This window comes from Orcinus orca, chromosome 8, assembly GCF_937001465.1.
Source record: "Orcinus orca chromosome 8, mOrcOrc1.1, whole genome shotgun sequence".
Taxonomy (NCBI): Eukaryota; Metazoa; Chordata; class Mammalia; order Artiodactyla; family Delphinidae; genus Orcinus; species Orcinus orca.
The window spans coordinates 77,593,778-77,609,834 of record NC_064566.1 but is presented as its reverse complement, the minus strand read 5'-3'; the positions used below and the strand labels follow the sequence as shown (position 1 = coordinate 77,609,834).

General features: G+C 36.0%; 1 protein-coding gene across 12 annotated transcripts in view; it reads right to left on the bottom strand.

Annotated features, from left to right (window-relative positions):
• The window catches only part of YAP1 (Yes1 associated transcriptional regulator), a 108,399-nt gene that overhangs the window by 47,479 nt on the left and 44,863 nt on the right, over nt 1-16,057 (bottom strand). For all 12 annotated transcript variants that reach the window (XM_033412097.2, XM_012538086.3, XM_033412099.2 and 9 more), the window contains exon 3: nt 11,121-11,236. In XM_033412097.2, coding sequence (XP_033267988.1) covers nt 11,121-11,236 — 116 coding nt within the window. The remainder of the gene's footprint in view (nt 1-11,120; nt 11,237-16,057) is intronic.

Sequence of the window (16,057 nt, the reverse complement as noted above, 5' to 3'; positions counted from 1 at the left end):
AGAATTTATCATTCTGCCCTAGAATACAGAAAAAGAGTTTTCCTTTTTTTTTTGAGTGGGTATGTTCAATTTTGCAAGGTTGCTCAGGACAAGGATGGCATCATTCATCAGAAACTACCACCAGGTTAGACTGTGATTCTTTGATCTTGCAGACGTGTGGTTTTTAAAGTATTTGAGAACTAAAATATATGCACCCCTGACTCTTCTGCAGTTTTGCTTCTAAGGGAGTCTTTCATAACCACTAACATCTGAAATTCATATGCTTGACCTCATAAGTCCTAAACAATCCTTAACAAAATTCTGTCCACACTACTAAAATTTTTAGGTAGACTCAATGGAAAAGGTTGTCGTGTATAATAAACCCTATAATATCACTGTCACTAACTTTTTTTGTGGCTTCAATAAGCAAAACACGGGACAAGCGTGTATAAATGCATTTGTTGAAGAAAAAGCAGGTTATAAAATCAAGGTTTGGTAAAAAAAAATGATTTCTCTTCTGGCTTCCAAAGTAATTGTTTTATTTTCAGGGTGAAAACTGATTTAAAGTGTGCAGCTCTAAGTTATGAGCTCAGGTTTTGTCATTTTTGTGTACTGACCTAGAGGCTGGAAACTAAAAAGATTATAAATATACCGATGAAAATCTGCTTCAGGCAAATAAATGCAAGAGTGGTAGCCAAGCCATTTCTTTTTTTTCCCCCTCGAGTTCAGGTGTTCTCCTATGTCATAAGTAGCTAGAAGATTCTTCTGCCCAACTACTAGAACATACTGATGAGCCCAAACCCCCTGTAGATCACAATGCAGTGTAAGAGGAAATTCTGGCCCATACATCTGCAGGCTTAGATTGGAATTCTGGCAATGTTACTTATCTGTATTCTACTCACTAGCATATACTGTGTCCCCAAGCACCATGCTCATGTCCTGTTTTAGCAGATGCCTCACTGAACTCTACTCATTTGCCTACATCCTGACATTTCTCCCCATCAAGCTCTAAGTCTTGAAGGAATCACCTTGATTTTTTTGCTCTTTATATCCATAGAGCTTAGCACTACCACCAAATACAACCAAAGTTTGTTGAGCTGAAATGATTAAGAACTTATCTGTGAAAAGAAGGATTCATTGATCTTGGTCAAGTCAGTCTCTCCGATCCTTAGTTTGTGCTTTTATAGATGACAGACTTTTTTTATAAGTTGGTAACGTTTTGCAGCTTTTTTTTTTTTTTTTTTTTGCAGCACGTGGGCCTCTCCCGTTGCGGAGCACAGGCTCCGGATGCGCAGGCTCAGCAGCCATGGCTTACGGGCCTAGCCGCTCCGTGGCATGTGGGATCTTCTCAGACCGGGGCACGAACCCATGTCCCCTGCATCGGCAGGCGGACTCTCAACCACTGTGCCACCAGGGAAGCCCCTGCAGCATTTTTATATTAAATGAGCTCTCATATGAAATGGTGGAGTCATCCATTTGTATTAGGCACTTAGTAAAGGTTTTTTCCCAACTGAAAATAGAAATATTAATAAAATAAAACAAGGAATAACAAAGTGGATCTTTAATAACATTTCTATGGTTTTAAGTTCACCATTCTAGAGTCTTCTATCTGTGTAGTCCATGAACCAGCATTATAGCACCTCCTGCAAATCTGTTAGAAATGCAGAATTTTACATCTCACCCCTGACCTATGGAATCAGAATCTGCATTGAAAAAAAATCCCCAGGCGATTCCTTTACACGTTACAAATTGAGAACCACTGATTTAAAATATGGAAAACTAACAATGCTTACTTTAAAACTCTTTTATAGAACTACCTACCACTAACCCAAATTTTACCAGTATAGCAAAAGTACCATTTGATGTTACTTGGTTAAAAAAACAAAAACCAATCATCTCTGATGCATTATAAATGAAATTAAACTCTAGAGACAGCATACTTTAAAGAAAACTGTGAAAGGTTTAGATTCAGACAGACCTGGTTTCAAATCCTGAATCCAAGATTTAATTATTAGCCTTCTAACCTTGGGCAAGTTACTAATCTGCTTGATGCTCACTTTCTTTATCCAGAAAATGGAGACAAAGATCTTCTCAATTAATTGTTGAAAGGATTAAAGGAGAAAGTGCTTGACAAAGGGAAGGGCTTATAGTAGGTACTTATAAAAAAAAAAGTCGTTCCCTACTCTTTCCTGGAAGTTTTGCCATTTTGTTCTAACAATATATTTAACTTATGAAAACTTGTGTATAATAATATTGAGATAGGTTTATGAGAAAATAAACCTGGATCTCAAAGAGGAAATGACTGAATAACAACAATAGGGAACCCATAGAAGGTTTTCCCTTAGATAGTGGAAGAACCCTAGAGAGGAGTCATTTTTAATGGGCTCCCAAATTTTTCAGGATAAAGCTCAAACTTCTTAGTTGATCACACAAAGGCCTTCTTTAGATGTCTTTAGTCTCATCTCCCCACCATTCCATCACTACTTATATGGTGCTGGGGGGTGTCAGGCTCAGTAGTCTCTCACATAATGCTATCTTTATCTTCCCTTTTCTTCCGTAAACTTAACTCCCACTCATCTACTAAAATTCAGGTTCTAAATTCAACCACTTCTCACCACTTCCCTTCCACCACCTTGGTTCACTGTTTCCCCTGAGTTATTGCAATTGCCCCCTAACTAATCTCCGTACTTTTAAAAAACTTACTCAGATCGTATCACTCCTCTGTTCAAAACCTACAAGTCCCTATATAATAGGGCTTCCGTGCTACCTTTCAGTGACTGTTCCAGTTGCAATGGCCTTCTTCTTACTGTGCCTCAAATGTGCCTCAGCAACTCTAAATCAGCTGTTGTGTTATGCATGGAACATTCCTCCCCTTTTCCTCAGATATCTTCATGGCTCTCAGTTCATTCAGATCTTTGCTCAAAAATCATCAATTATAGAGGCCTACACTGGAGAAACTATCTAAAATGATCATTTCCCTCCTCCATCCCCCAGTCAGTCACTCTCTGGCCCTTAACTGGTTTACTTTTCTTTTCTCTTTCCATTTGTAACTACCTGACACATTGTGTACTTGTTTCTATTCTGTACTCTCACGATTTAGAATCGTGTCCTGCACATATTTTCAATTTTTGTTGAGGGAACGAACAAACCTCTGGCTCCTTAAAGATGTCTGCTCTACCCTCCCGACCACTTATTCACTTGTTCCTCCTCCACTTTCTCGGCACTTGGTGCATGTCTCCCATAACATTTATTGTTATAATTATATGGGAAAAAAATTGTTTTACCTTGACTCCATAATCTGAGGCCATTACAATGATGTCTAGTACAAAGTAGAGCATTTGATATTTGTTGAATGAATGATGTGGAAAGAGAACAATTCAATTGTCTCAAGGTGAATAATAAGACTGTTAAAAATCATCTGTCTCTTTGTCTGTTATAGCTAGATGAACTTCCTAGAGGAAAAGGCCAAGTATAAGTTCAGAGAACTTTCTAATATGCAACTCTTCAGATTTTCTTCAGCGTAACTTGAGTGTTTTAGATTTTAACTTAATAGCTTACAGAGTTTTAGTATGTAAATTTATAAAAGATTAGCTTTCTATAAAGTTCATTTAGACTTCAGACATGTTCAAATAAAGCAATGACCTTTTGGTAAAATTTTAACCTAAAGTTTTATCACCTCTTTACCTTATTGACATCAAAAGAAAATATTATTTTGGAAAACTCTATTGTTGCAGGATTTTTTTCATTTCACTGATGCTGCCTATATATGGTAGTCTATGGATATCATTTTTAAAGAATTAGCATCTTAATCTTTCACACAAATATTTCTCTTATGAGTCATAAAATTATTGTGGCAAGAGAGTAGCCAGAAGGATTTAGAAATCAGTAGGAAAGACAAAAATAATATTCTAACACTTATCAAGAGAAAAAACAGGCATTTATTTGGTTCTTAAATGTAAATAATTTAATCTCTTTCTCATCCTTTCTACTCCAAAGCTGAGCAAAGTTTCCAAATAATCACTACAAATAATCACTGGAGAAAAGTTGAACATGGACACCTATATTTTTAAACACCACTATCTAATAACTCATTATACTAAGAAAGCTGGTGGCAAGGATACGTATCAAATTTTTTTCTTTATACTCTTTACAATATTATCCTACTCTTCTAAGTTAGTCTCTTGGTTAACATAACAGAAATAAGCTTATATCCTTTTCTTCTTCATTAGGTTCAGTATTTACAATAAAATCTCAGTAACTTTCAGAATTCAAATGAACTTTACTTTCCCAAATGATTACTTAAGAGACTTCTAATAGATTTTTTAAAATATTTGTTATTCATGCTCTAAGATCAGGTCAAGGGACATCAACAATCTTGAGTTTCTATATATCTCCCTTTGCCTTAGAAGAAAACCCCTAAAGTAAAGCAAAGACAGAAAGGAATTACCTTGTCTGAAATAATAGGGCATATAACTAAATGTATGAATACGGTACTGCCTAACACACTTGAGATTTAGATAATTATTTGGGATATCACAATTCCCAAGTGGACACAATCTTAGGAAAATGTTGACACTATAAAAAATACTGTTCTGAAGGTACTGAAAAACCAAGTAACTATATGTCCACTTTTCCACATGATTATTTTGGGCTTCTTTAATAAAGGAATGAAGAAATGAGTACTACTTTAAAAATAGTTCTATATCGTACATGCCAATAGCTTAAGTAATACATAAACACACGCCTCGATTCCAGAATAACTGAATTTAAAGTTCTGCTGATATATTTGGGGTGAAGGGTGTCTTGCTCTGGGAGTCATTTTAGAAGTGTAGCTGGGTAGAATCAGAATAAAGAATGATAATTTATCAGCCAACATCTATTGTTCCATTTGCTAAATGTTGCTGCCTTGCCCAGGTATTCTGAGTTTTAATATTATTTAGAAAATACTTTTAAGTTAAAAATCATGACTGGAATCAGTTAATATCAAGAGTGATCCAGGGGGAACTTCCCTGGTGGCGCAGTGGTAAAGAGTCCACCTGCCAATGCAGGGGACATGGGTTTGATCCCTGGTCCAGGAAGATCCCACATGCCGCGTCACAACTAAGCCTGTGCGCCACAACTACTGAGCCTGCACTCTAGAGCCCGCGAGCCACAATTACTGAGCCTGCGTGCTGCAACTATTGAAGCCCATGCACCTAGAGCTCGTGCTCCACAACGAGAAGCTACCACAATGAGAAGCCCACGCACCGCAACTGAAGACCAGCCCCCGCTCGCCGCAACTAGAGAAAGCCCGTGTGCAGCAACAAAGATCCAATGCAGCCCCCCCCTCCAAAAAAAAAAGACTGATCCCCAGTATAGAGGGAGCGAAAAGCTCTCGCCATCAGAGTAAAGTAGAGGCCATTAGCTGCTCGGACACAAGTGGCATGTTTCATCAAGCAGCAAAGTCATGAAGCCATCAAGATTTTAAAATACCATGTGTAGGGCATCACGGGGTTTAACAAAGACTTCAGAAGAACTCCTATATACTGAAGATATGATAATTGCAAGCTATGTCATCTGCAACTTGCTTGGACATTCTCACTGAATTATTTTTTCTATTTCACAAATAAATATTTTTACCTTCATAATCCCTATATATTGTTTACTGATAACTTTTATTAAAATGAAATGGACTGGTCCATATTTTTAAACAGGAAAAATGGTTCTTGTTTCCATATTACTAACCATTTTTTCAGGAACTTAACAAGTAAATCAAGATACAAACTAAATAAAACAAACAGTTTCTTAAGGATTATATTCATTTGGATTATGCTTTTGCTTTTTACTATTTTCCCTTTTCCTGTGGCCATCTTTTCTTAATTTACCAAAATTTGCAGACGAGAAAAAAGCAAGCACTAATTCTGGTTTCAAAAAGATTATTTGGGATAAGAGATTGAGAGTAATAAAGTATACTGCCTCCGTCTCATACTTCATTCATTGCTTTGACTTTGGGCTTTATTACAGTTTTATTCCTGTTTGGTATACTTAAGTGTTGTTCCATATATTACGATTTCAGACTGACAAACAATTTCCATCTTACAATAATAAAAAACTTTAAGAATCAGAAAAGGTTTGACCCATGAGAAGAAAACCATATTTATATTTAACACTCTTATCAACACTCTCACGCTTGGAGAATCTATGTGAAACTAAAAGCCAGAAGACAACGCATGACTTGCCTAAGAACCAATGATGCATATTTGATGATAAAAAGCTTACAGAGATAAACATAACCCTAAAAAATAGTGTGGTAACAGATTTAAAAACTTATTTTAAATGAAGTAACAGTAATTACCAGGCAATGTAAACTGATTACACTGTAAAATATCAGATCAGATCACATTTACTTTTATATATTCAATATATTATACCAAGCACGGTATATTGTTAATACTAATTTCTATGTACCCATCACTTTATATAGATTGTGTCATTTAATCTTCACAATAGCCCTATAAATTCAGTGTTACTATTATTATTGTCACCTCGTTTTCCAAGTGAAGAAATGAGGCACAGGTAGATATACTCACTTATCTAAGATCTCATAGTCAGTTAAGTGACAGAGCTGGGATTCAAACCCATGTCCACCTGACCCCAGAGCCCCTGATCTTAACCCCTATTCTAAATTCCTTCTCAGTTCACTCCAAAGGTGAAAAGTAGAACTTAGAAGTTTGTGAACTACAACACATGAAGTAAGAATTATCAACTCCTAAAACCTGTGGTCCGTTGTGCAACTTCCCATACATCCTTACCTCTTCTGTGCTTTTTAAAGTTAAGAAACTCATATCAACTTTCTACCTGTTATTTTCACATTTCACATCTGTCCTGTGTCATATTTTCCTTGGTAACAATCTCTCTTTCCCATTTGGTCTTTGGTCCTCTGACACAGATTACACAAAGCAGAAGTAATACGGCAGGCAAATATCAAGGAAGCTCTGTACTACCCACTCTGCTTGCTTCTGAATATTTTCCCCACTGCAATGGAGGTGCTTAGCAAATTCTTCCAACACACATCACCTTCCATGATCAAGAGGGCATTTTCTCCACCCATCTTGATATATTTCCTAGGAATTCCATGCAGGTTTTCATAATGGGGAAATCAGAAAGTGCTGCATTGGTAGATCTGGGCATTAGTCAAAAATAAATGCCAGACTTAAAACATGAAAATAATGAATCCCTTAAAATGTATCTGTAACAAGACATCTGACTTTGGATTGTTAGCAAAGGTAAATTTTAAAAAAGCAGACAACTGGTCTCATTGGTTTTGTATAATTTAAATCAAGGTTTACACAATTTTTAATGGTCCTAAACAGTCACCAGTCCTTTGGCACCAAGTTATTTCTGGATTATCACAGAGTATATTTTCTTGACTTTAATGCTGCTTTAAGATTCAGCAATCTTGTGGGTCACTGTTAACAAGCTACTAATAAAAAACTTAACATCTTCATATAAATAGAGCTGGTTAAAGGAGAATTACCACTTTTCTCTCCCCAAGTCCTTATCTTCTAATGTCTAAAACAAAAACCACTACTGTTTACCCAACTCTTAGTATGCAGAACTATTTTATATAGATCCCAAGCATGCATCAAAAGGCTACTAATGTGCTATAAGCATAATACATTTTTAATATAACTTGTAAAGGGCAACATCAAGTAATTTAACAGAACAGGGTTTGTGTATACTTTTATATGTGTGTATATAGTATTATATATTTTAATGTAAAGTAAAATAGAACTATTATCTTACTAAATTATTCAAATTTTCTTTAATAATTTTCTTTTCCTCACTTTTCAAACTCCTTTCACAAAGTTCACTGTCTTGTCAATTAAATGGACAGTTAAAGAATATAAATTTCTTCCTAGGATCAAGTAAGGAACCCTTTCCAGGTGCAGCTTTGTTTTAAGTGATTTCTCAATTACATATATTTAGAAATTTGGCCAATTACAAATCACACATCTCCAGTCTAGCAATGAAATTCATCATTTCAACCTCATATTTTGAAAAAGGACTTATAAAAAGCAAAAGTAAACTAATCATTTTTGCTAAACCAAATCTGAGTGAAATAAATTGGATTTCATAAAATCTTAGAACTGGAGGAAATCTTAAAATATTATTCAGTTCCATTAAAAATTATGCAGAAAACTGGAGAGTCTGGAGAAAATACAGTATTTTAAAGGAAAGTGGCCTGATTAGAAATAATTAGAACAGAACACAAAGCTGGACTCAAATATTTGAATGAGGAGAGTTTTTTAAAAAGACTAACACCAGAAAGTTCTTGTTCAAATAATTAATGATAAAAATGTAAATCAAGCTGCATTTAGCTTGATTAACCCAGTAAAGTGCTTCAAAAGAGCTGTGTACCTTCCTCTTTTATTCAAAGGCTTCAGATTACCAGGTTCAGAAGGCATTCCCTTTAGGGTGAAAATTGTCTGTAGACACCCTGCTTAACTGGAAACAGGCTTGCTGCTTTGTTACAGTAAATACCCTGGAAATTTATTTATATACCCTCACAATTCTTGCTCACTGGCTCCAGGCTCTAAAAACTCAGAAGATTATTTTCCAAGCACAGAGGAGCATCAATTTTGCTGCTTTTCTCAAGGAGAAATCCTTGACTGAGAGATAAGATCATTTTCTCTTAAAGCTATTTGAGAAATCATGCTGTGTAACCTCAGTGGAGAATGCACAGCCGCCAAACTCCATGGGTTTGTTACAGATGGATAAGGACAAGACCCTGGGTTGAACCCTTATTAAAATGACATTATGGTTATAACTTTATGTGAACATGAGGTTATCAAGATTATAGTTCCCATGACATTCATTCCCAAGCATTTCAACACCATGTAGAAGTCTTCTATTTGTTTTTAAATAGTCACTCAATGTTTCTCAGATGTGAAGTGAGACTAATAACAGCACCTAACTTAAATGACCATTATGAGAATTGAATGAGATTGTACAAAATGACCTCATCGGGAAGCCTGACATATAAACAGGGCTTCCTATTATTATTTAATACCTTCTACTACCATTTAAACATGCTCAAGTCTCTTTCGGGGTGGCTTTTCCCATTTCAGGTCCTCCCTCCAACTCTCTCTGTCTCATACAATGCCCCCCCCACCCCGCTACCCACCCACTACAATCGTGCTTCTTGCCACTTTACTCAAACTGTTCCTGCCAGTCACCTCTTTTATTAATATACAGCAGTAAGCATGTCTATTAATTTATACGCAGTATATAAAAACACATTTCATATTTTATAAAACGCAGAGCTGAAATAAAAGATACACAAATATTCTAAAATCCATTAAAACCAATTTGATATATACTTTTGGTTTTAAACATAAATCTGAACACAAATTCTCCCCATTTCCTTAGACCATTACTATTAGAAAATTTAATAGGAAAAACATAAACAAACCAATGTTCTAAAAGAATCATAATCAACCTTTTAGATGCAAAATGCCTAATCTTTCAAAATAAAATTTATATTAATGAGTTGTTTGTTACTAATTTCCCAGGTATAGTTTTTGATGGATTATGACAAAATAAAAAATGTGCGTCATCTTCTTCGGATTATAAATACGAAGCAGCTTTCAGAACTTTTATTTGGAAATTTGATAATTAAAAAAATGGTTGTCAAGTAAAAATACCAGTCAATAAATACTTGCATAATTTTTTGCTTTTGAAAAATTTTAACTCAAGTGTCACATATAAAACAGGTTCTGAGGATAAGTAAATGTACTGATATTAAAATTAGCTAAAATGGAAGATAAAATGGAAGATTATATAAACTCTTCAAGAGTTTATATAAAGAAACTTTATGACAAGAGAAGCTCAGTCACGAATCTTGCCTTGACTTTCATTTTCTTGAATCCTTTCAAGTGTTCAACCCACCAAAGGCAAGAACATAGAGTTAATGCAACAGCAAAAACATTCTCACACATTGTCACCATCTTTAGGGGCAGAAGGACATTTCAAATTTTGTGACCTTTCCTGGTCAAGGAATCCTTGTGACAATGAACTGTACCACCCTCTCCAACTCTACCAGTCCCTTTCCAAAGGCTGCTGTTTAAGAAAATCTACAGTGCAGCTTCCAATAATATCATGTTGATCAGTTTATTGGGTAGGGAAGATGGATGGGCTGTGAAGGAGGAAGCCATTAAGGCCACTAGGGCTGCCAATTACAGCTGCCATCTGTGCCCTGACCCAGGACACTCAGTAAAGGGGATAAAGTGTGTTTGTGTGTGTTTGGGTGGGGTAGGGGAATGGTCAGAAATCCAGCCCAAATGCTCAATCCTTGATGCCAGGCATAGGGCTGCATCTTCCCAGAGGAAGGGGTACCTTTTCCTAACATGCACAAAGATGCATAATGGGTAGCTATGGCCTTGGGCCCATGTAACAAAGAAGAAGCCAGACAATTATCTAACTGACCTAGGGAAGAAGGAACTAAAGATTTACTTAGTATCTACTCCGTACTAGAACTGTAATATAAACGCTTTATATGTATTATATGATTTCCTTTAATATCTTCCTCTCTATAATAAGGGGCATGACCACTACCCATTATATAGATGAGAAAAACGGCAGGTTTAAGTAAACTGCCAAATAGGAGACAGAAAAAAAATTTATACTCAGGTTTATCTTCTGTGAAAAAGGTGGAAATGTGTTAAATAACATGTACCAGCCCTAAGAAAGATGCTTTGAGCTTTATAAGTTGCTACCTTCCAGTTATTCTCAAGGTAGAACAAACATCCACTTTAAGAGGTGAGTTAAGAACACCACAGCTTGGCTTCCCATCCAAACCACAAAAGGAAGAGGGAAACTTCAACTCTAAGAGACACAAGAAAGCGGCACAATAAAACACAAGCATGTCAAAGTTAACCAAACTAGGAATTTGAGATATTCACTTCAGAACTGAAACTTTAAAATCTGCTGGCTTTCAGCAGGTTACTTGAAATAAGATAAGTTTCCCTTATGAAAGTGGATAGAAAATAACCATCATCCATGCTCCAGTTTGCTTAAAAGAATAACTACTATTTTCCACAGAAAGTTTTATCAATGCACGAGCATTACTTGGTGTGCTCTAATTACAGCATTTCACTCACCTGAGGCTGAATTCATCATGTTCTGCTGCACTGGTGGACTGGTAGGGGATGTGACGTTCATCTGGGAGAGCATGGCCTTCCTGGGGTCCTGCCATGTTGTTGTTTGATCTATGTGACTGAGACAAAACATCCACTGCATTAGACAACAAATACGAGGCCCTAAAAACAACAACCTCACTTATCAACATAGGGTAGCTCTATGAAGCAGTAGGCAAAGGATTCTAAATTAGCTCTGTAAAAGCATACAGTCTTGTCACCTCACTGCTCTCACCCTTCCTCTGCAACCTTCTGTCATCCTTATATCTCTGAACTTTCCCCTCTTAGATCTTGCAAGTGCAAAATTTGAAAAAGTTATGTCTGGAGTTTTAAGTGAAGGGAAACCATTTTCACCTAGCAGACAATTATTATCTGCTTCTAATTTAAAGATAAAATGTGATTTATAAATTAATCATCTATAACAGTAGTCATATGAGCAAAACCCAAAATTCATAAGGGAATCACCCACTTTTTTCCTCCTAGAGCTATAAATGCCAATTAACATATAATTTTAAGACCTAAAACCCTGTACACTGAACAAATAAAACATGAAAAGATGAAGTCTTATTATAGTACATATTCCAAAGCCAAAACAGAATTACAAACTTGATTGTTTCCTGTGATTGCTGAAGGCCTTTGTTATTTGCTAAACAAAACATTTAAACAGTTTCTACATACTGTTAACGTACTGCGAAATATCTTACACACATGCATATAGATGTCTTCATCTATAAAAATGGGGAAGAAAACAGCTAAAAATTATATGAAATATGTGACTACAAGGCATCTTGCACAGTATTTGGCATATGAGCATTCAAAAAATATAGTTTTCTTCCTCCAGCAAAGAGTAATTGTTTCGCTGAAACAAAAACTAAAAATATTATACCCATGAAACCACCTGAAAATTTATCTTGAAGAAATAGCCAGGGAAGTATTCAAAGATTTATGCAAAGTTCTCTTCTGTATAATTAATAAAAGCAAAAATCTAAAAGTAGATAACAACATCTAACCAGAGGGACTAATTAAATCTTGTTACATATAACGTACTATATTGCAGCTATTGAAAATATTTTAGAATAATATTTAATAGCATAGAAAATATTCATAATACAGCTTTTAAAAGTAGATTGTAAAACAATTGAGGCTAATTGTTTAAACGTGTGTGTACTGAAAACACATGGGAAGGATAGACATCAAAATGTTTTAAGTGTTTAGATGGCAAAATTACAGAACTGTTTAATAATAGGAAAACCTAGAAAGACAATCATGAACTCATTATCTTTGAAATGGGGGAGGGAGGGCATTAGAAATAAGTTATTAAAAAAAACCCTCAAGGGCTTCCCTGGTGGCGCAGTGGTTGAGAGTCCGCCTGCCGATGCAGGGGACGCGGGTTCGTGCCCCGGTCTGGGAAGATCCCACATGCCGCGGAGCGGCTGGGCCCGTTGAGCCATGGCCGCTGACCTGCGCGTCCGGAGCCTGTGCTCCGCAATGGGAGAGGCCACAACAGTGAGAGGCCCACATACCGCAAAAAAAAAACCCCACAAAACCCTAAATCATTTTCTCTATGGCTGTTTAAATTTCAAATCTGATTTCTCCCTTCCTGACTCATCCCATGATAAATACCCATGTAAATAGTAAAGGAAATGACATCCTGTCGTTAATTTTCCTGAAATGGAACCAGAATGCTCTCTCATCAATAATGTTACCATATCAATAACACAGTAAAAAAGGATCTTAGACTCTGGCTAGAATGGACCTTAAATATTATCTACTAGAGATGGGAGAATTCTTTTTCCTAAGCAAGCAGAAAGAAGATGAAAACAGGGGGGTAAAAAATGTGGAAGATTTGTACACTTGGGAATGACAATTGAAGGCTATCACAGACCAACTAAAAATGCTAAGAGAGAATATTTATTTAGTAGAGTATATAGTCTCTCAAATATCACCTTACCAGCACTTCTTTACCAGTCATATATGCTTTTTAGCAGTTGCACTAGCACTGCTCAGGTCTAGACAATACAGGCAAAACCTTGTACAAGTGTATATGTAAACACCTCATTCTAAAAGATCACATCCTTATCAAGCTCAGTTAAGAGTTTATTCCTTTTCCATCCTCCATGTGAGCCACTGAACAAATTAAACCCTAAAATGTTTCCTATTCAGTGCTTCTCATGCTTACAGATATAAAGCAATACACGATAATTAATACAGTCATACTGAAGGAAAGAAACTTGAAACCTGTAAGACAACCAAAATTTAGGGAAATGTTTCTGTTTCTCACTGCCTGTTACAATGTTAAGAAACCAGGAAAAATGGCCAGTGATTCATTATTATTGGCTCTTAAATATGAATGAAATTGTGTGCCACCTGCCTACTCCTTGTCTCCAGTACTTCTTTTTTTTTTTTTTTCCGGTACGCGGGCCTCTCACTGTTGTGGCCTCTCCCGTTGCGGAGCACAGGCTCCGGACGCGCAGGCTCAGCGGCCACGGCTCACGGGCCCAGCCGCTCTGCGGCATGTGGGATCTTCCCAGACCGGGGCACGAACCCATATCCCCGGCATCGGCAGGCGGACTCTCAACCACTGCGCCACCAGGTAAGCCCTCCAGTACTTCTTAAAATCTGTTACCTTTATGAGGGGTAAAAGAGAAGAGAGAAGCAAGTTCTGGATTCTGACTGTTGAAGGTTTTCTAAATATCTAAAAGGTTTCTCTGAAAACTAACCAATTATGTAAATCATATTAATCCATTTATAACTAGCTTGCAGTCCACTTGAGGGTTTAGGACCCTATTCTGATGACTAAATGACCATATTCCAATAACAAGCACATGAATCTTCCCAAATAGTGGAGCCAATCTGTAAGTCTGTTCTTAAGGCATCTTTCTCCTTTAAATAAATTAGTGTTTTGAATATAATGCAGAGAATGTATAGTTTTACTGCTCTCATAAAAGTGATTATTTTGCTGAAATACTACTACGTGTACAAATGCTAAAATTTCTCCTCCTGAAAAGGCTTCTGTTGAACCTCAGTAAGTTAGTTTAGAGCCCTATAAAGCTACCCTATGTTACTTCAGCTAATGTCCCACTTACTCAAAAAAGATCTACATTTTTTTAAGGAATAAATATGCCGTTATTTAAACTGTCCCAACTCTAAAAGCATGCAACCATCTAGATGCTAAAGGGAATGTGAAATAAAATTAGCTTTAGAGTTTTTGTCTTCACTTTTTCTATAAGATTAAATCATGAATACTGTTTTATCCTAAAAAGTCAATTTGCAGAAGTATACCCCAAAATATCCAGTCTTCCTTATCATAAGAATGAAAATCTTTATAAAAACATTTCATAGGACAAAGAACTATTTTTGCTTAGACAAAATAAATAGTTTGCTAGGCCTACTCTTCCCCCAGATATTTGCACGGGACCTTCCCTCATCTCCTGGTCTTTGCTCAAATGTCTTACTCTTACTGAGGCCTTCCGTAGCCATATCATCTAAAATCCACCCTATTTAAACTTCTATTCCCTCTTCTTTGCTTTATTTTTGTTTGATAATCCTTTATCATTATCTGACACATAATTTACTTATTTTGTCTATTTCCTCAAACTAACAAGCTCCAGAGAAAAAGGGACTTTTATCCATTTTATTAACTACTGTATCTTCAATGATTAATAAAGTGCTTGATAAATATTTGTCAATGAATTAATGAAAAGAAAGCTGTTTTCTTTTTGCCCTAAGAACATCAAACTTTCTCCCAAAGTCCTTGTCGCCTTACTGACTTTATCAATACCCACCTTCTTTTCCAAAAATGTAATTGCAGGTAAGGATTCTAGACCCACTAGAAATAGTAATAAGGAGATTATTGGTGACACTGGCAAGAGCAGCTTCAGTGGCATGATGGGGGTACAGTGCATAGGAGGTAAGAAAACAGACAGATTTAGTTGTGTACAAAACCACAAATGGATGGATATGAATTTTTGTTTTTTTCCGGAGGAAGAAACTCAACTGTTTAAATGTGAATGAAAACAGAGTAGCTGAAGATGTGCTAAAGGATCAGTGAAGAGTTATAGTCATCCATTAGAGAGTGAGAAGGAACAGAATGTAGACACTGCTTCCACTGTAAGGAGGTGAGGAAGAAAGGATAGGGTAGAAGCAAATAATTTCACTGGTTGGTCAAAGTTGATCGCATTCTGGTGTGAGGACTTCTACTCTCTTATCGAGAGATATAGCATTAAGAGGATTAAGGAGGCTGGCATTATTGGTACCTCCACTATGAAAAACTGAGGGACTTGCACAAGGTCACATATCCAGTACACAACAAGACTACATCTGGTACCCAGGAATTCTGAAAACAATTTCTGTACTAGACATACACATGAAAAGGACAATATTCAAAAATGTAAATTCTTTGTAATATACATTGAATAACAAATAATTGCATAAATACTAAAGAGGGAGTATAATAAAAAGGCATGGTATTGAAGATTCAATAAAAGAATTTACAAAATTTACAAAATATTACAAAACAGAGTTTCTATTACTACTAGAATATAAGCTCCTTGAAGAAGGTGTACCTGGGAGAGTGCCTGGTACATAGTAGGGCTCAATAAATAGTAAACGCAATGAATATTAGAGCAGTGTGCATTATTTAAGAATGTAGGTGATTAAGAGTTCACATAAATGCTAATCAGAGAATGGGCTGAAAAGAATTTTCACTTAAACTACAGATTCTAAAAAAGGTCAAATTATAAATAACAGAATCAAAATATACAAACCAAGGAGATAAAATTAAGCAAAACTCATAAACAGTATTTTCAGAGTTAAAAATATGAGTGGTTATATATAACATAGAAAATAATTTAAAATTTAGTTTATCTTGTTCCTAAGAATAGTCTAGCTGCTGAACTTAC